The 20,930-nt window shown below is 40.1% G+C and overlaps 2 protein-coding genes across 2 annotated transcripts in view; both read right to left on the bottom strand.

The window, feature by feature from the left end:
• PIP5K1B (phosphatidylinositol-4-phosphate 5-kinase type 1 beta) overlaps positions 1 to 17,370 on the bottom strand; it is a 192,369-nt gene extending 174,999 nt beyond the window's left edge. Inside the window, exon 1 of the mRNA XM_087822695.1 lies at positions 17,281 to 17,370. The gene's annotated coding sequence lies outside the window, so the exon portion shown is untranslated. The remainder of the gene's footprint in view (positions 1 to 17,280) is intronic.
• PABIR1 (PP2A Aalpha (PPP2R1A) and B55A (PPP2R2A) interacting phosphatase regulator 1) lies at positions 17,317 to 19,985 on the bottom strand. Its single transcript, XM_016214235.2, has one exon. The coding sequence runs from the start codon at positions 19,983 to 19,985 to the stop codon at positions 19,002 to 19,004; it is 984 nt and encodes a 327-aa protein (XP_016069721.2). The 3' UTR covers positions 17,317 to 19,001.
• Positions 19,986 to 20,930: the final 945 nt, after the last annotated feature.

The raw sequence follows: 20,930 nt of genomic DNA, 5'->3' as shown, positions 1-20,930 counted from the left end.
TTGTAATCATGAGTTTAAATGTCTTTTCTTTCCACTATACTATCAGCCACCGTCAGGGCAATAACCTCTATGTATTTATCTGTAAATTGAGAACCTAGCACAGTGCCTGGCACATGGACTGACTTAAAAGTTGAAAGTTTAATAAATGTTTAGATGAGCTGTCTTGAGGGCAGAAAGGATTATTTTCAGTCCTTACAAATTAAATAAAAGCTTAATAAATGTTTTCTTCTTCCTCATGTTTAGCACTGGATAATACATGAATGTTTAGTTTTGAGAGTGATAAAACTAGATGAAAAACTGGGATAGTGACCAGTTTAGCATCCCAAATACTTCCATGAGAGGTTTTCTCCTTCCTTTTTTCCCTCCCTCCTCACTCTTTTCCCTTCCTTTCCTGTTTTAGGTTCATTTTACCTAAGTTTCTCTCAGTTTCTTCAAATGGGTTCTCTTTTAAAGTATTTTTTTAAAGCATGATCATAAATGCACTGATATCTATTAGAGAGATATTGGGTAAGCAAAGAAAATCACAAAGGAAATAAAAGCAGCCAGCAGTCTCACCACCCGCAGACGCCCATTGTTCTTCCCTTCAAGGACCTTCTTCTGATGTTCCCCGTGATGCTCACACACAACCTTTGCTCCCCATCTGCTCGCTGCTTCTAGAATGGCACAAGAGGCTGAAACAGGCCATGGAGCTCTGGGGGCAACCTCCATCCATCATTCCATCAGAAAGCAACACAGCATTAGACACAAAACAAAGTAAGAAGACCCCACGCAGCAACTGCGCTAAATAGTGAAGACTTCAACCTGAGATCAGCTTCTGTTGGAGAGAGCTGTTCTTCCTTCAGACCCCATGTGGGTATATCTAGCCCTGCGGCCTGCAAAGTAACCTTACCTTTAAGAGAAAACATAATTCTGGATTCTCGCTTTTCTGTTGGAATGAGACTCAGTCCTCTCTGGCAAAGACTTCTTGTCAAGTGGTGTATTAAGGCCACAGGAGTAACTCTTAATCTTATTATTAAATGATTTCAATGACCATGGTTTTGAAAATAGGGGGAAAATCTCTGAATCTTCGGCTCTAGGATCTATTTCAAATCTTACACCACTGGCAGGCGGCCTCCAAGCCTACCACTGTGCTGATGTCTCGGTACCAAACAAACACGCCCTCTCTTCTCAGCATCAAGGACTAGGATAGGCCTATGGTTCATAAATTCAGTCCAACTAAAAGAAATCCAGGAAGGATGGAGCACTATTGTGATTATTAGCAAGAAAAGTATGTACCCTTTCCCTAGTGTTAATACTGCTAAGTCTCCCTGGAATGCCAGGCTCGCTCCTGCCCAGGCTTGTTTCCCCTTTGAGAGCCCCACTCGGGGAGCTGTCATCAGAACAAACAGGACTGTGTCGTGGATCAAGGTCGGCACCCAACACCCCAACCCGCTACACACAATTTCAATTCACCTTATCCGAAGGCAGGCAGAGGAGTCTGGGAACAGTGATGGATCAGCCTATGTGGAGGGAGCATGTGCTAATTGAGAGGCGCCTGGGAGCACTGGGAATGGAAGGACAGCTGTGATTCGGGTCAATAGTTTCCTGCCTGAGTTTGTTGGGGGGGAAGGAGGAGCTGCAGGTATGGAGGCAATAGTCCAAAATATTCTGACACTTGGAATGCTTATAGCTTAAGCATCTCAGGAACTTAATAGTAACGGAGACTTTGGAACAAGGTCCCACATGTCCTACCCTCCCACAACCCTGGGAAGCTTAGAACACCTTTGTTTGAATGACAGCCCCTCCACTCCCCCAAAATACCTCTTTTGAGTTAAAAAGCCCACTTCTCTATAGAAAAAGAGAAAAAGATATCTCCAGTGGGCAGATTCAACAACAAAAGGGTCCTTTTTCATCCGTATGCTCAGGGCTTGGCAGCTGAATGTGGGCTGGAAAGCAGCCCTCGTTTGCGGGACACCTTCACAGAACCACACACAGCGGTGCTGCACCCTCTTGGCAGGGGCTCCATCCACAGACTGTCAGTGGGATGGGTCTATCAGTAAGCAGGGAGCGGTGGAGGGTAAAACTGCCCCCGATTCCTTCCAAGGCCAGGGAATCCATGGGCGCTGGATTATTCCTTCATTTAACAAGCCTCTGTGTATGTGCAGGTCCTGAGCTGGGTGCTGGGGAAGGCATGGCCCAAACCTGAAGCACTGGCACTAGGGAAAGGCCCACCCCCAGCAACTGCAGGGTCTGGGAAAGAGAACAAATGGAGGCCCACATACCATATGTGACGAATTTCTCTTCACTTACCAGCCTAAATTGGGCACTTGCTGCCCACACATACCTCTGCCCTCATCAACATCAGCTTTCAGTTCCCCAGAGGAACCTGCTGTGGGAATAGCTTTGGATTTAGAAATCTCAGACTCTTCAGTGTTGTGGGACTGAACAGGCTGGCTCCTGACTCCTGGCCTGGCACCTTCTCTCCCCCCACTGCAGTCCTGTCCCACATCTCAAAGAGTCTTGTGTGCACATATGTAGATACCTAGGCAGACACTGCTCACCATCCTTCATGCCCAACAGTGTAGTCTGCGGAGCACGGCTCTCCCTCAGAAGGGTAAACTTGGGAGAGAAGCCCAGGCTGTCAAAGCAGGCTTTGGGTCATTTGGGCAGGGAAATCTAGAATCTGGGGTCCTGGCTCCACAGAGTGTGGCACAGAGAGGATTACCTGGGCTCCAGCTGGGAACATCCCTGAGCTTCTCAGACTCGTTACTTCATGGAGAAGGGGCTCAGCCAGAGGGGAGCCAGGAAAGAGGCCTTTTAAATACAAGACCCAGATTAGGTGGTTTTGAGGAGGGCAGGGCCCTTCTTGCCTGGGTGTAAGAGCAGTATTGTCTACGAGACAGAAGGACTGATTGGCAGACACAAAGGAGTGTAATCAGTGCTCAGATGTGGTAAATACAGGTTGCTCAGGGGAGCACGTGGAAGGGGCAGAGCCTGGACTCTGGGAAGGCTCCTTTGAGGAGGAGAGAGCTACCTGAACTGTGTCTTCAATAATGACTTGCAGAGAGCAAGGTAGAAAAAGCTAGAATAGGTGTTTCCAGGGCACAGGTACAGCATTTCAAAGGCATGGAGGAGGGACAACATGGTGCCTTCTGAAAATTACCAGCTATTTGTCATGGTAGATGTAAAGGAGTACATGTTGGGGAGGGGCCTAATGAATCTAGAAGGTTCTGTAGGGAGGGTCTGGTGTACCATGATAAGACTCACAAAGGGGACTTCATTCATTTCCATAATTGGCGTGTGCCATGACTGAGTTACTAATGAACAAAAGATATGTAATACAGGTAAAGTTTCAGTACTATCAATTATACTACAAATGCAGTGTGGTCATCTCAAATGTAATTTTAGCTATGGCCCACACCTTTCCTTAGCTTTGGACTTACATGTACAACTGACACTCCCTTTGGGTTTCTCACAAGTATATTAGACATGATACATCCTAAATAGAACTCAAACACCTCTACTTCTGCCCCTTCTGACTTCCCCACCTCATTCAATGTCACTTCATTCCTCCCCGTTTTACTCTCCTCCCTCACCATGCCCCCTCACAAGTCCTGCTATTTTCTCACAACACCTTCTCCTCTCCATTCTCACTGGTTTCCCCAGATCTGTTACCAGCATCCCTTGCCCAGACTAATACAACAGCCTCCTAATTGGTCTCCCTGCTTCCATTCTCCACAAGGCAAGAACCACCATAAAAAAAATAAATCTGCTCGGGACAGTCTCTTGCATAAAAAAATCTTTAATGCTGCCCCATTGCATTTAGAATAAGATCCAAACTCCTTACCTCTACCAACCTTATCTCTGCTGCCTACCTTGCTCTTCAACCTCACCTCAAGTTAATCTTCCCCTTACTCACTTGGCTTCGGCCCCACTAGCCTAATTTCAGTCCATCACACACATCAAGCTCTTTCTTGCTCAAGGACGCTGCACGTGCCTCTCCCAGTCTGTGACGCTTCTCCCTGACCACCGAATCAGAGCAGGTGCTTGGCTATGATTCAAGTTCTCAGCCTCTTGGGTATTTCTTTCCTAACTTTTATTGTAATTGGCAATTGGCAAGAATTTCATTATTTTTCTCTCTCTCATCTAATTCCCTTTACTATAACATAAATTCCGTGAGACCAGGGGATTACTGTCTATTAGAAGCTAGAGATAAAACTGTTCACAAAAGCTCAGTGTCTGGCCCACAGTAGGTGCTCAAGATATATTTTATATCAAGTGAACAGTGTTACAGCCATTTTAGAAATTCACCCACTTTATCACTCTCCAGATTTTGTTAATTATGCTTCCTAGATTTAAAAAACACACACCTTGTTTACAAAATAAGCTCAAAATTAATAAAGGAATCATTATACTCTGAGGAAGTTTAATTCAAATCTGGGCTCCAATAGATTATCTTTTTCAAGTATTCACAATGACTATTATGTAGAATTCCATGGAGAATTAAATAAAACAATTATCATGGATGCAAATTCACTTATAAAAAAAATCATGGCAGTAACATAACAGTACTGCATGCCTTATTTAATGTGGAAAATATTTAAATAAGATCATTATGGCTTTCTTACAACATACCTAATAGTCTAAACCTCTGGTTCCTTTCCACTATAAATCTACTATGTTTGAAATCTCAGAATGTACAGCTCAAGGCTTTTCCAAAGCTAAGATCAACAGACGTGCACAATGGTCTCGATTATATTTTGCAGCATTACCAAGAGCATGAATTAAGCAGATAATTTGAACTACATCTTCTCTGTCTATTCTATCCTTCTGTCTCTGAATCTGCAGTCACAATTTCTAAGCTATTAAGCATAAGGCAGAGAGCAAAGTGATGTCACTGAGATGGGAAGTAGTTACAAGAACATCTTATTCAGCCATGTCCATTTCATATGCTCTTTTAGAATCAAATGATTTATTAACTTCCTAAAAAGGAATAAACAAATAAATAATTAGGATTTTTTAAAAACAACACACAAAATTAACGAAACAAATATAGAGAAATAAGAAAACATTAAATTAATAGAAAAAAAATTTAAACTTAAGATTTTAAATGAACATTACAATTCTTGTTTGCTAGAAATTCCTAGAGTACACTCTGTCTTTTGCACACTTTGCAATGGCACTTTTCGCATTCCCCTCACCTCTCAAGGGAAGAAAGGCCTCTTCACTTATCAATCTGCTAAAGAATTACTTCCTCTATAAACACCTTTGTTATTCCCTTCTTCTGATTCCTGTAGCATCTTGGATATAGGTCATTATGTAGTGCAACAAAGCACTGCAAAGTACTGTTGGTTTTTTTTATTTATATGTGTGCCTCACCAAGATCAGCTTAAGGACTGGCTCACTCCTCTTTGTCACAGCAGCCTGGCACAGCGCCTGGTACAGAATAGGTGTTGGTCAGATATTTATTGCAAAAATGAATGATTAAAACATCTCTATTATTCCTTTTTCTAAGACCTATAAACTTAATGACCATATTTTATGACCCTAATATTGATAAACATGATGTAATAAAGAATTTGTCATTTCTAGGTACATAAAACAGAAACATACTACTTTTAATGTTAAGACTTCAGAGATGTTTCCATGGGCAGCTGGGGGCAATATTTGATAAAGTCTTAACCAAGAAAATGTGGTATCTCAAGTTGCTACAGCTATGAAAGATGAAAATGGTGGTGCCCTTAAGTCTGTGGGGAAAATACCTAACTCTGGCTTCCTTCTCATCACTCCTCCACCCCCTCAGGCTCTGGCCTGTATTCCACTGAAATGGCAGAACAGTAACAACTAACCTACTGGTGACGTCGCTAACTGAATTACAGATCAGTCTAGTTACAGAATAAAGACCTCACAGCAACATTTTCCTGATGACATTATCAGAACTCTCTAGTTTGGATTGAATGAGGAAAAGGCTGTCTTAGATTCATAGATAAAATATGAAATACACATTACTGTCAGAGAACTACACTTTCTCTTTTCAGTCACACACAAGAGCTCCAAATGTGACCATCAAATAAATCACTCAAAATTGGAAAAGAATGTTCTTAAAATGGACAAAATTAAATTAAAATTAATATGCCAGCTATTTTATATTGGCCAGGCCAAGGAAACTTTGTGGTCTTTAAATTTGATAAGTTGTTCAGAACATCAGAACATTGTAACTGAGAAAAAACTGTACAATTCTAGAGACGAAAACATTTGGTTAACTAATATGGTACAGCCATAGAGGGTAAAATAATGCAGAGGTATATTTAAAACATTCATTGTATATTACATGGGGAAAAGCAGTATACGGAGCTGACTATACAGTAAAATGCCAATTTTGTGTGAAAATTACATATGCATATTTAGTCACTGAGAAAGCCGGTAACAATATACGTGGGAGTGTAAACAGTGGCATCGCAGTCAACTGTACTACTTTTTTGCTTACTGGAACTTTCTAGTTTCTGAAATGAACTTATATTGTTTTTATCATTAGAAAGTGTAATTTGTTTTAGCCTATTTAGTTTTTATTGTCTAATATTTTTCACATTATTAAAATACATGGCTTATGAAAGGTTGCTTAAAAGTGTCATCTGCGCTCCTCTCCTAATTATACAGAATTTGATAGATTGTGTTAAAGTTAAAGCAGATTTCTACATTCTGGGCTTTGAAACTGTTGGAAAAACCCGAACAATTTTCACGAGTGTTAAGAAGACTAAAAGGAAAGCTTACTGACTATGTGCCATCAAAACTGCAACATCACTTCCCTAGATTGTGCATTATAACAGTTTTAGTCTCAAAGATTCTCTAAGGCCTAAAACCACTCACAATGTGCAACAATGAAATACATTATGACGTGCATACCATAGTTTCCTCGAACAAACATTCCGTATTTCCTAAGCACCATCAATCATCATTAATAAATACTGAGTTCTTTCTATAGATGAGAATTGTTATTTGGAAATAAACATAAGCCACTGTCCCTTCCTTTCAGGCAATCTGCCATAAAGGTAGGGAATTATTTCATGTATTATATACATTTATATCATTATATATATTTGTATATAATATATGAAATATACATTTTGGATATTCAGGTTTCTATTTATTCAAGTTACCAGTTTTCTGATAAATAATTTTACAAGCCTTATCCCCTCTAATCCTTACTACTTTGAGGCAGGAACCACTCCCATTTAACAGGTGAAAAGACAAAGGCACACAAAGATTAAATAATTTGCTTAAAATCACAAAGCTGGGAATTGGTAAGGCTGGGTCTGGAATGCAGTTCTACAAGTCTCCAGAGGCTGTGCTTTTAACCATTACATCACATTACCCCTCACCTCCTCCCCCAGTACACAACAACATTAAGGGCTACAGGCAGTAGGTAGCACAGTGATTCAGAGGAAAGTAAGACCACCTAGAGCTAGGAGAAGCAGAGGAGGCTCGGTGGAGAGAGCAGCACTTGATGGGAGTCTTGAAAGACAGAAATGCAGTATCAGGAAAGTGTGGTTCCAGGGGAAGGCATTTTTCCTTCCTGAGTACAAGTATGGCTTGGATGTCCCTGAGCCCTCTTCTATAAAGGACTGAGACAGACTGGCTAACCCACAAGAATGAACTTGACAATATTTTATGATTAGCATGAAATCTGAGCAATTCAAAGTAAGGAAAGCATTCTTTCTTTCTTATCATTACTAATGCTCTCCTCTCCTGCTGTTCAGCAGTAATTTTAAAAAGGAATAGAGGGAAAAAAAATATGTTCCTAAATAAAACCTAAGAGGACAATGAACTACTTAAAAAAAAAAAAATCACAGCACTCACTGAAGAGGAAAATGTCTCTGGGTTAGGAAACTGGGCCAAACTTACAGAAATAATTGTGTCACGGGTGTGGAATTAAATTTCAATTTAGAAGTGGAAAAAAGCCATCAAGAGAAAAAAGTGACAAGGGAATAAAATGAACCAGACGAATTCATGAAGGGAGTGAATCGGTAAGTCTCTGGCTTTAACAGTTTACTCATGTTTAGAGTGAAAAACATTTACTCACAGATTTTTTCCCCCCTTGCAATAATACCAAAAAAAAAAGAAAAAAAAAAAGTTTCATTTGCCCTTGGAGTTTTCCCCAACTATAATCATGTATTTGTGATGGGATATTTCTTGTGAAGTGCTTAATAACAATTTACCAATAAGACAGGGAGAGGGATGACCTTTTTAGTTCTATATCCTCAAGGATTTTTAAGAAACAATCTCTTGAGCCATCTGGCTGTCTCCAACTCTGCTCATCCTATTCCCTCGTAAACCTACTCTAATCAGGCCTCCACCTCACCACGCCAAATAAAAGGACTCTCACCAAGGTGACCTGTAACTTACATGTTGCTAAATCCAGTGCTCAGTAATCAGTCATCTAAATTGACAGCTGCAATTGACATACTTGGTCATCCTTTCATAGACTGTCTTCACATAGTTTCTAGGATGCCACACTCTCTTGGTTCTCCTACCTCCCAGGATGCACCTTCTCAGTGTCCTTTTCTTGACCTCTTAATATTAGAGAGTGCCCCAAGATTCAGGTATCTTAAATCGAGGTACACAGTCAAGTGACCCTTAGTGATCGCATGTATTATTCTCTTGATTTAAAATACCATCCAGAGGCAGCCAGCTCCCAATTATCTATCTATTTCCAGCCCAGCCCTCTTTCCTGAACTCCAGACTCAAATACCCAATTGCTTACTTGACATCGCCACTTGAGTATCTAACGAGGATCATGTATTTAACATATCCAAAACTGAGCTCTTAAAGACCTCCACCCACCCTCACACCCACAACCAAAAATTAAGAAAATCTTACTTCACTCACAGATTTCCACATCTGAGTTGATGGCAACTCCATCCTTCCAGTTGCTCAGGCCTAAAATCTTGGAATTATCCTTAACTTTTCTCTCTCTCTCATGCCCACCTTAAATCTGTCGGCAAAACCTGTTGGCTCTACCTTCAAAATATGTCTAGAATTTAACCACTTCATCCCCTCTTTCTCTGGCTACCACCCTCATCCAAACCACCATCAGCTCTTATTTGGATGGCTGGGAAGCCTCCTGATTGGTCCCATTCTACCCCTGCCCTTCACAGTCTGTTGTTAACAGAGCAAGAGTGTTCCTTTTAAAACCTAAGATGGATCGTGCCTCTCTTATGATAAAATTCCTGCAATGGCTCTCCATCTCTTATAGCCAAAGCCACCATCCTTCAACTGCACACAAGACCCTATGCCAGCTGTGTCTGCAACAATCCCCACTCCTGCCCACCTCTCTAAGTCCCTCCAACTATTTTTTCCCTTCAATAACTGCTCCAGCCACCCTGACCTCCTTGCTGTTCCTCACTCTATATACAGGATGGCCCCCCAAAATGTATGCATGCTTTGAATGATTATAAAGTGTTTATTAGCACTGAAAAGGAGTGAAAATTAAGTGAGTTATCAGCTGTTAAAGTGTGTATACATTTTTTGGGACCCCTGTATTATGTTATTTGCTTATCTATTATGTTTATTGTCACCCCTCCCTTTATCTTGTTAGAATGTAGGCAGAATAAGTACTCTACACGGGTGGGAACCTTTGCTTTCCACACTGATATACCCTAAGAGACTAGCCAGTGAGAGGCATATAATAGGTGCTCAAATTAAAATTGCTTAATGAATGAATTTCTAGTCTCTTGGCCAACCACAGAGCCCAGCCATGTGACCAAATTTGTTCCACTAAGAATCTTACTACATTCCTTCCTCTTAAAAATAGTCTATGCCATTTGTTCATCCATTTACACATCCATTAATCATCCACTCAAAATAAATTTTAGCAACTATAATATGCTATGCACAGGCATTAGGGACAGAAGTAAAAGGCTAAGGCTTTGTTTTTACATAGCACAAAAAGACAAGAAGTCATATAAAAACAATCTGGCATGCTGACTGTCTTTATAGAAGGAAGCCCTGGGTATAAGAGAATCACAGGAGAAAGCCATCTAAATGACCAGGGGTGGAGAGGCAGGGGCCATCAGAAAAGGCTCTCCAGAAGATATACTCCTTGGGTGGAGTTAGTTAAGGAAAAAAGGTTGGTAGGCACTGTAGAGGAAGAACAAACGAAGAGCCACTAAGCAGAGGACACAGCTTGCCAAAGCACAGCCAGTCTACAGGAGCATGAAGCTTTGGGGAACCTCAGGCAACTCAGTGTGGCTACAGTCCTGGAAATCAGGGGATATGTGGAGTTGGAGGGGTCTCCTTTCACTCATGCTGCTTGATCTGATTTAATCCTGAAGTTAAGGGGTAGCCACTCAAGTTGCATTTCAGGTTTGCATTTTAGAAATATCTGGCAACAAGTAGTGTGGTAAAATGGAGCCTTTAGAAAGACTATATAGATAGGTACAGAATTTTTATTTAGAGTTAGAAAACTGGTATAAATTGGCAAGGTAAAGACTTCCAAGGATTGTAATTCTTGTCTCAAAGTAACTTGGGAATTATTATTTACTCCCCTCCTCCCCCCCCCACCGAAGATGCAAAAAAAGAGAAACTAAGAGAAAGACACTTAAAGGAATTCTTAAACACATCCTGATTCAACTCCAATTCCCCAATGAAGTGGAATAAAAAGCAAATGTTCCTAAAAGAACCCCACCATCGATGTCATTTTTTTTTTTTTTTAAATATATCTTTATTGATTTCAGAGAGAGGAAAGGAGAGGGATAGAGAGAGATAGAAACATCAATGATGTAAGTCATTGATCGAGCCTGCAACCCGGGCATGTGCCCTGACCGGAATCGAGCCCCGATCGCCTGGATCCTAGGTTGACACTCAACCGCTGAGCCACGCCAGGCCGGGCTCAATGTCATTCTTTACTTCACAGGGAGCTCACAATGATAATACAAGAGAGGGCTCACTTGCCAAAAGAAATACCCTATCCATTCATCATCTTCCCACTCCCATTCTCTCCTGAACATCTCATACTTTTCTTTCTAAAATATATCAACACTCCATAGCTACTTGTCGCTACAGTTCCGGTAATCCTCCTGGCATTGCAACAGTAAAATCGTTATTTGTCCTTAAAGCAAGGGGGAGGTATTGCCTGAATCACAGGAATGGTTACCTTAACCAACCATTTTACTTTGCGAGGGCACAAAAGCTCTTTCTCAATTGTCTTCTTTCACAATATGCCTTGCTAGCCAAGCCTTAGACATTAGTTTGGTTTGGAAGACCATTTTAGGCAATTGGAAAAGAACCAGAACTATCCCTGGCATTGATACAAAACTGAACTTTCACAGGTAAATACAAGCAATAGGTTCTCTGTTCTCTAGTTTCAGTCATACTGCCTTAGAACTTGTTAATGAGTGATTTTTACCTCTCCCCAAATATTTTTTTCCAGAAGTTCAAAAGGAGAAATAGAGATCCTGGGTTCCAGAATCAAATGCCTATTTCTCTTTCAGGGCAGCACTTGGAATTCAGAAAGTTGATGCAAAATCAAAGCACAAAACATTCTTGTCAACAATGTTGTGTGTGTAATTTACAAAGTCCAACCTACCTAAGAAAAGCAAGAAGGGGAAAATAAGAGGACAACTAAAATGGAAGGAAAGCTAAACATGGCTCCTAGCACACAGAGCAAGGCTCATAAAATAGGTCAGAGGTGGCTGTGTGCACGTGCGCACATGTGCACGTACATTTGGTTGTACATGCACAAGACTTGACTATCTGCCTAACCTCTGTTATAAAATTATTTGCTCAAAACAAGCCACAAATAAAACTAGAAGTCACTTTTGAAGAGATTTTAAAATATTTATTGAACTTCCAAAAATGATACTAACCTTTTGGAACAAATTGTGGCTTTTGATGGATTGTCTCAGAATGTCTAATGCTGGCACATGACACTGTGAGACTTGACATCTAAGCACCAATTCTAAAATGTATTCAAGGGGTTTTCCTTTTAGGGTCCTTTCACTCAATTGTGAAGTGATCTTCTATGAAGTAAAGTTAAAAAACAATAATAGTTGCTCCAGGATTGCTCAATTGTTCTTACAGAGAAAGAAGGAAAGCTATTAGTTAGGTAATAAAAGGTTTTAGATCATTCTTTAAATCCTGCTGTTACTTTTCCTCTAAATAAAGATACATTTTTAACTCACAGTTTTTTTGGGGGAGAAGGGGGGATCATAATGGTTCTTGCGTTGGTTTCCCTAGGAACAATGACCTAAGGACAACCAAAGATACTATACAACTCAAATATAACAAAGCATATATATATATAGATATATATAAGCAACAATCTGAAATTTGTGGTTTTGGGATTTCTTCAAACATTTAATCAGTTAACAAATATGTAAAGCATGATTTCCTTTTATATCACTTTAATTTTTTAACCTATTACTAAAACAATCCAATGCCCCTGATAGCTTCCCTCTAATATGGTAACAATATCTAAAGCCATACTTTTAATAAACATATTTGATTCAAAATGGAAGCAGCAGCACTAGCAAGCTGGAAAATCAGCTTTATTTCAAATAAGAAAAAAGTTTGTTCATAAGGAAAAGGCAAAAAGGACCTAAATTCGAAAGGAAACAAAAGTATTAAAGACTTATGAAAATGTATTTGGTTTTCTCATCTGTTAAGTGGAAATAATTATAACACCTACCTCACAGGGTTGTCATGAAGATTAAATGAACTCATACAAGCAAAGCACTGAAAATAGCGTCTAGGCTCACAGTGCTCAATAAATATTAGTGCTAATTATTATTATTATTGGCAGTGGCTCGTGTTATTAACCATCTTTTACTTTTTCAGTAGGGAAAGCAGTCTTAAAGGGATCATGATTTTGTGAAAATTTTGGCTGCCAAGTAATGATAGCCCTATTTCACAGGGGGAGTACACTGAAAAAACTACTCATGATTTCTCAAATTCAAAAGAGGTAATTACAGAGGAATCAGTGTTTCTGATTTGTGAAGGGAAGGCTATCATCTAAAAAAGAGAGCTAAGGCTTGTTCTGCATTTTCCAAAGAGCTGGACCTGAATTAAGTGGTAGGAATTACAGAGGGAAATGTCTGCTCAGTATAAGACTCTCCAACATCCGAAAAGGGAACCCACACGCACTGTTGGTGGGATTCTAAACTGGTGCAGCCACTATGGAAAACAGTATGAGGTTCCTCAAAAAATTAAAAAAGAAATACCATATGACCCAGCAATCCCACTTTTAGGTACTTATCTGAAGAAATCCAAAGCACTAATTTGAAAAGACATGTGCACCCCTATGTTAATTGCAGCATTATTTACAATAGCCAAGATACAGAAGCAATCTGTTCATCAATAGACAAATGGATAAAGAAGATATGGTATGTACATGTAATGGAATATTACTCAGCATAAAAAAGAATGAAATCTTGCCATTTGTGACAACATGGATAGACCAAGAGGCTATTATGCTAAGTGAAGTTAGTCAGACACAGGAAGGCAAGTACCACAATTTCACTAAAAAACAAATGAACAAACAAGACGGAAACAGATACAGAGAACATTTTGATGGTAGGTAGATGGAGGGGGAGTTGGGTGAAAAGGGGGAAGGGATTAAGGTGTAAAAATTACCAGTTATAAAAAGTCATAGGGATGTAAAGTACAGCATAAGGAATATGGTCAACAATATTGCAATAACTATGTAGGTGTCAAATGGGTACTAATTGGGTGATTACTTTGTAAGTTATATGAGTGTCTAATCACTAGGTTGTATACCTGAAACTAATATAATATTGTATATCAATTGTAATTGAAAAATTAAAAGAAAAATACCCTCCGATATCTAAAACACTCTCCTTATAATAGGATAGGAGGCCTTGAAGGGTAGAGTATAATGTTACTGAGTGTGAAAGTAGGAGTTGCATTAGTCAAGGATGAGAAAGAGAAATTCCTTATTAAGTTCACATTATTGCTGTTATTAAGATAATAATAATAATGACAACCACCACCATCACAATGTTGTTGATGATAGTTAACACTTCTACAGAAACTGCCCTGGATTGCTGTAAGGACTTTACATATAGTGACCCATGTAATCCTGGCCGCAGCCACCTGGCTCCACAGTCTGTGTTCTTATCCATAATAAACTGGCTCCCTCCGTTCTGGAATGCTGAGCAAGTTACTTAACCTCTCTCTCTGTGCCTCCATTTCCTCATTTATAAAATGAGGGAGATAATAGCACTTATCTCAGATGATAAAGATTAAATGAAACAACACATATGTTTAGCACCTAGAATAGTGCCTGACATACAGCAAGTACTTTACATGTAACTTTTTATATAAACGTCATTTCAACTTTTAAGAACACTGTTTTACTTAGATGACAAGTTAGGGAAGGCATAAAGAACTGTCTTGGCTATAGTGAGCAATCTGACTCGATTTTTTTTTTTTTTTAATCAAATAAGTGGAATTCAAAGCTTGCTGATGTAGGACTGATTTTCTAACTAAACAATATTAGTCATGAAAAACATGGGCAAAACTGCTAATGTGAGAGTTCTGCAGTGAGATCAGATTCTCTGCATACTTTGCCATGGCTAAATGTAATGTAAGACACTGCAAAAAAACACCCATAACCCACTGCTGACTTCTCTCACCATCCCCAAGACCTTGCCCGATCATTCCACTTTCAGCAGATCCTTAATTGCTTCACACACTGGACTTTGCCTAATATCTAATACTTAAACAACTCCCAAACCTAGGTCAATCCTACCCACTTCTTTTCCACCTGCCATCCAACTGCAGCCTGGCATCCAATATGGCTTAATAAACCTACTCACTCCTTTACAGATTCTCAGAGGCAACATTAAACCTTTATTTCACTCAGGCTTCCAGGTCTACTCTTGCTCCACCCTCAAATATCGTAGATTCCTCAATAATTGGAAAATAGCATTCAGATACAAATTCTCACTTTTCATATACTTTCCTCCAAACCCCTAAACTCCTGCAACAGCAAATCAACTCAACATTTGCTGACCTTTGCCTAGCTGTTTCATTCTCCAAACCCATCCTGTTCTTAAAAAAGAAAAAACTTCCAGACCTCCTTTCCAAGACCAACTCTTTCTATTTCTATTCCCTGGTGCTACCCAGGAAACATAGGTGACGTCATCATCTTTGGTTTGTTGTTCTGGCAACTATTCCTGTCTCCCACCTCTCTCTTGGATCTTTCAACTTTTTCCACTCATCCATAAACATGCTCATAAGAAAAAAATGTTCTCAATCCTGTTTCCCTCATAAGCCTTGACCCTTTCCCCATTTTACTGCCAAATATCTAAGAGCGGTCTCTTGTTATAGGTATGTAATTGACTGAACTAATAAATGTGAATCACTGGAAGGCAACTGTTAAGGGTTATTCTTGATTACAATCAATCTTTTAAATATGCTTATAGGTTCTGACATCCAGCGGCTGCAAATTTAGTGGCCATTATTTTTTTCCATTTACATTGTTTTAAATAAACATAATAAAGGAAAATATACCACAGAGGTGTGTTATATGTGACAAACTATACTGTAACTCAATGTTATGTGCTTTGGGACTTCTAACGCAAAGTTTATAGATTAGCAATACTAATACCCCAAAAAATGTTTTTTGAAGGATAATTCTTGCATGATCTAAGTCCTTACATTCTACAGAGTAGTGACTGAAGTTGTGAACAATAACATAATAATGTAAATTGTCTATATAAACTCTTAGAGACACATCTGATTTAAAACTTACTGCCTATATAGAAAAATATGCTTAAAGAAATAAAGGTTTCTCTATACCTTCAAGAAAAATGATCTGTCAAAAAGACCTAAAATAGAAAAGAACAAAGAGTATTTAACAAGCAAGAAAGCCACTGAAGGTGGAGCACAGAAAACAGGGGAGGGAGAGGCAAGGGGGAACCCACTGGGCGTCCAGGGCCAGAATTGATACATTTTGATACACCATAACAATAGGAAACAAATGAAAAGGTTTCAAGCTGGGAGATGGAAGGGTCAGATTTGCAATTTTAAAAGAATTACTCTAGTTGCTATCTGGAGAATAAATGGGTAGCCAACCAGAGCAAGCGTGAAGGGGACAAATGGGAATTAGAGGGTAGCTTCAGAAGCCTAAGCGGGAAATGATGGTATCCTGGATGAGGGAAGGTAGTAGAAATTAAAGAAGACAGATTCTACAAGATAAAATCAGTAAGATCTGGGGAATGATTAGATATGGGGGAAAGAAAGGAAGAGAGATGAAAATGACGTGTTTCCTGACTTTATATACATATATACATGGAGTTGTGGAATAACACATCTTGTACAATATATACAGAATTACTGACAGGAATTACCTATGGGAAGGGAAGATGAATTTTACATAGTAAAAGGTAGACTTTCATTTTTTTACTGTATAGATATCTGCATTGTTTAAATATTTTTATAATCAGCAGGTATACATTATTTCATAAATTCACATGCAATAAAAAGAAATAAAGCATTTGCCTGACTGAAAAGGACAGAATTAGCATTTTAACGAGAAGAAACAATCTATCCAAAGGTTTTACAAACACATGAAAGTATGTGGCATATTTAAAGAATATCAAGTAGTCTAGTGTTTGTAGAGTAAGGAAGGATGTGTATTGAGATAGGATGAATAGAGGGATTAAAGCTTGTAAGACTATGGCCAGTTCATTAAAACAAAAACAAACAAACAAATAAAAAAACCTTATTATATACTAAGCTAAAGGAAGCATTACTTAAACTGTAGGAAATGGGGAAGTATATAGTTTTTAAGCAGGAAGGAGAAAAATCAAGTTCATATTTCAGAAAAATCGCATTTAAAGGCAGTGTGAAGACAGGGCCAAAAGGGAGGTAAGAAAATAGGCTGGCAGATCACTTAGGCCAGAACTTAAGCTAAAACAATGGAAATATAGATATAGAAAGGGAAAGACTTGAGATTCATTTCAGAAGTAGATAGGACCTGGTGTTTAAGCTAGATGTGACAGATAGGGAAAAGGAAAATCAAGGATGTTTCTCATGGTTTACAGTTTAGGAAATTAGATAGTGGTGACATCATTAATTTAGTTAATTCAACAATAGGTTCAATGAGAAGACAGTAAATTTTGCTTTAGAGATGCTGAGATTAAAGTACCTCTGGAAGCAGGTTAAAGTGCCCAACAGGAAGCTGGATACAGAGATTTGAATTTGAGGAACAAGGTCAGGAATGGGTACATGAACACTATTACCTAAAAGAGAATTTTAAGCATCTGCACATGATCTTACCCTCGAAGTAATTTCACTGAATTCTTGAGGCAACTGTTAAAAGTTGACCAGTTCCATTTATTCTCATAGTTGTAAAAATTCCACATAATTGTTAAAGTCTCTGTAGGTAATAACTTTAAAAAGCCAGAGTTTTTTTGTCTCGGTCTCTCTTTTAGTCTTTTTATTTTTTCCCCTTTGTCTCTTTCTTTCTCCTTTCTCTTTCTTTCTTTCTTTCTTTCTTTCTTTCTTTCTTTCTTTCTTTCTTTCTTTCTTTCTTTCTTTCTTTCTTTTTCTTTCTTTCTAGTTAAGGATGATATAAGAAGTATAATATAAAAAACATTTTGTTATTAAATATTTTCATATTTTGTCTTAATTGTAAAAGGCAAAAAAAGAGAACATTTCACAATTCTACCTTTAACAAAACCTAAGTCAAATACTGATTTACCTATGTGACTCTCCACTGATTTCCCTTGCAAGTCATTGACAATTAGCTGTCATCCCCAAGGCACTCAACTCCAGCTGTAGTTTTAACCACAGAGGTTCCTGAAACAATTCCACAGTCCTGTTGTTGCTCACTGTAAGAAATCCGAATCACACTGTACCTTTGTCTAACCAATGATGCCCTAGTTTGGTGGGAGGTGGAGAGGAAAGACCTGTTGGCAAGGAAACAGCTGCTTCCTTCCTGAGCCAGGGAAAACCAGGAAGGTGACAGATGGGCAGAGCCAAAAAGCAGCCAAAGTTGCTCTGGCTTCTTGTTGGCAACGATTTTCACTGAGGCACAACTGGATATTTTAAAGCACATTAATGATTGAGAGTTTAATCTGCCTGGATGCTCTGCTGAAGTTCAACAGGGCTTCCCACACATTTTCTACATTTGAAAAACTTTAAAGTTTGCAGTGGTTACAAACAATCTGGCCTCAGTCTATGTGCAGTGGGCTAAGACTGCAAGGCACTGTCCCATTTCACTTGAGGATTATAACCAAGAGAATGCACTTTCTGGTAAAAAAAAAAAAATTTCATTTTCTGTAGTTGTATTTGTACAACTTATTAGAATCACTATTAAATTTCATTTGAAAATGTTTTTCTTAAGTATGTTTACTATTTAATTTTTAAAAATTTGTTGCAAATGTTTATATTTTGGCCTTTTATCATTCTCCCTCCCATCCACTTCTGTACCCAGAAAATTAAATATCCAAGGATTCCTGGATAAAACAGACAACCACTGGATTGATATAACTAACATATTTTAAAAATAGCGTAAGTACGTAAGTATTGTTCATCAAATAGAAATTAGCAAACATTAAAAATAACATTAAAAATTAGTGTGGGCATGAAGTATGGAATTTTAAAACATCAGTTTACTATACTGATTAATTCAACATTTATATTTGCATCAGAACTTAATAATCCCATAAATAAATAGAGCTCTCAATTATTTTTTAAAAAATCAAGGGATAACATATGTATTTAGACATATTAGCAGCGTAAAGATGTATGCTTCAACACACTTATTGGGAAAACGTCTGAAAATATTACTACACTGAATTCAAGGGCATCCGCAGGAACCTGACATAAAAGTTCTCTAGAATACCAACAGTTCAGAAAATTCCAAAAAAGGAAAGAATCAAATAGGAAATAGCTTCAAATTAATCGACAAAGTTCAGTGCTTGCTCCAACTTGATTTTTCTCTCCATTGCAAAAACACAAAACAAAAAACCGAGTCTTGGGGATGGGTGGGTGAGTCACTTAGATGAAAGTTCATCTACTGGAATAAATGGAGCGGCCGCCTGGGCAGGCGACACCGGAGAGTCGGTGGTAGTGCTGACTTTCGCTGGTGAGTTACAAGAAGATCCAGTACTGCTGCTGTTTCCATCAAGGGTATCCGAAGATACACACACGCCAGGATCTGACAGCTGTGCAACGTCAGAAGAAAGCATGTTGGTGATGCCCTGGAAAAATCTCTTTGGCTGATACTCAGTTTCCATTTCACATTTTCTTTTCAATGGTCCAAGAACACTTGGTCTAATGCAATTAATGGGACTCTGGCTCCTTCGAGTAGTAAATCGGGTCGTAGGGCTGGGAATAGGACTCGGAGGCAATCCATTGCTACTCACAAAACTTTGCAAGGATGGTGAAAAACACTGCTTCCCAATTCCCCGGGTGGGAGATGGTGCTGGTGACACCGGAATGAAATCGATGCGCTTCGGGGAGGCGGATTTCTCCACATCGTTGTCACTCAGGCTGAAACTTTCCTCCCAGGAGTGGCTTATCTGCATTGCGTTCTGCACCTCGCGCTCGTGGACGGTCTCTCGGTTGATCAAGTCCATGCCCTCCTCCTGTTTGATCTGCAGCAGGCGGCTGCTGTGCATGCGGACGGGGGAGGCCGGCAGCGGCAGGCCATGGCGGTTCGGGAACGTCGTGCTGTTCCGCCTGGCGCTCGGCGCCTCGGCCTGGAACACCGGCGAAGTGTCACTGAGGCCGTGGATCAGGGGGGCGCTATTAGACCTCCTGAGGCCCCCGCCGCCGCCGCCGCCGCCCTCCGCCGCGCTCCCGCCCGTACCCGGAGGCAGCTCCAGGTCTAGCTCCATCTTTTCCTGAGCCATGTCGGGAGCCAGGGAGGCGGGGCGGTGCTCAATCAGAGAGCTAGGGCTCCCATTCCCCGCAGTCCGGGGCCGCCGCCGCCGCCGCCACCGAGAATCTGTCAGCGGTCTCGGTCCTCTGCGCATGCGCCCCGCTTCGCGCAGGCGTCCTGCGGCCTCTCTCGCGGCGCCTGCTTAAAGCGTAAGAGCTGCGCCGCAGCCCGAGGGGAGGGGCGGGGAGGGGCGGGGAGGGGCGGGTGGCTGTTCAGTTCCTCCCGCAGATAGCTACTGAGCACTGGCTCACTCTAACACGTGTTAATAAAGGTACCGTGTTCAGGAGTGTATATTTATAAAATAAGACTCTGAAAGAGAGGCCCGTGGTGACGTGGGCCGTGGGATGGGGAGTGGCGCTTGGCCTAACCAGGGAGGGCTTCTCGGAGGAAGGGGCAATCTCCTGAAGACCCGAAGTAGGAGAAATGGGTGCAGTGTAGAACTGTCCGGGAAGCGGGAATCTGGGGCTACGAGAGGTGGGGCTGGCGTGACGTGAGGTGGGGGAGTAGGGCAGATGCTGGTCTTTATCCTGAGAACAATGAAAACTCCGAAGGTTTTCAAGCATGGGTATAATGGCGACTGAAAAGCTCGCTGGCTGCAGTCTGTAGATTATCGGGAGATTAGAATTTACCCGGGGGGGGGGGGGGGGGGGGGAAGGGGAGCAGAAAGGAGGCAATCCTCTAAGCCAGAGAGGATAGAAATTTGCACTAATGTTACCACATTAGTGGGAGAGGAGATGGATAATGGTAAATTTAAGAATTACTGGAGGTAAAAGCACCTGTAATTGTATTACTGTTGTTTCAGTTACAGTCCTATTTCTAGCACAAGCATATGTACTCGATAGTATTCATTCCGTATGGGGGATTAAATGAAGGGAAAACCACCAACAGGTCCTCGCACTTTAAAAATAAAAACACAACACTTGGCTCAAGTAATTAATATATATTTTGATGTCTCATTAAAATGGGTTTATATTTAATCCTTTACATGTTCATTCATTCACTCAGATTTTTTTTCTGCATTCCTGCTATGTGCCGGGCA

The sequence above is a fragment of the Miniopterus natalensis genome, chromosome 12 (genome assembly GCF_054644295.1).
Source record: "Miniopterus natalensis isolate mMinNat1 chromosome 12, mMinNat1.hap1, whole genome shotgun sequence".
NCBI lineage: Eukaryota > Metazoa > Chordata > Mammalia > Chiroptera > Miniopteridae > Miniopterus > Miniopterus natalensis.
The sequence above is the reverse complement of the archived record's forward strand: the minus strand, read 5'-3'. Positions and strand labels throughout refer to the sequence as shown.

Excerpts from the sequence above, each read along its gene's own strand:
- PABIR1 (XM_016214235.2), bottom strand. The coding sequence starts at position 19,985 with ATGCGCAGAGGACCGAGACCGCTGACAGATTCTCGGTGGCGGCGGCGG.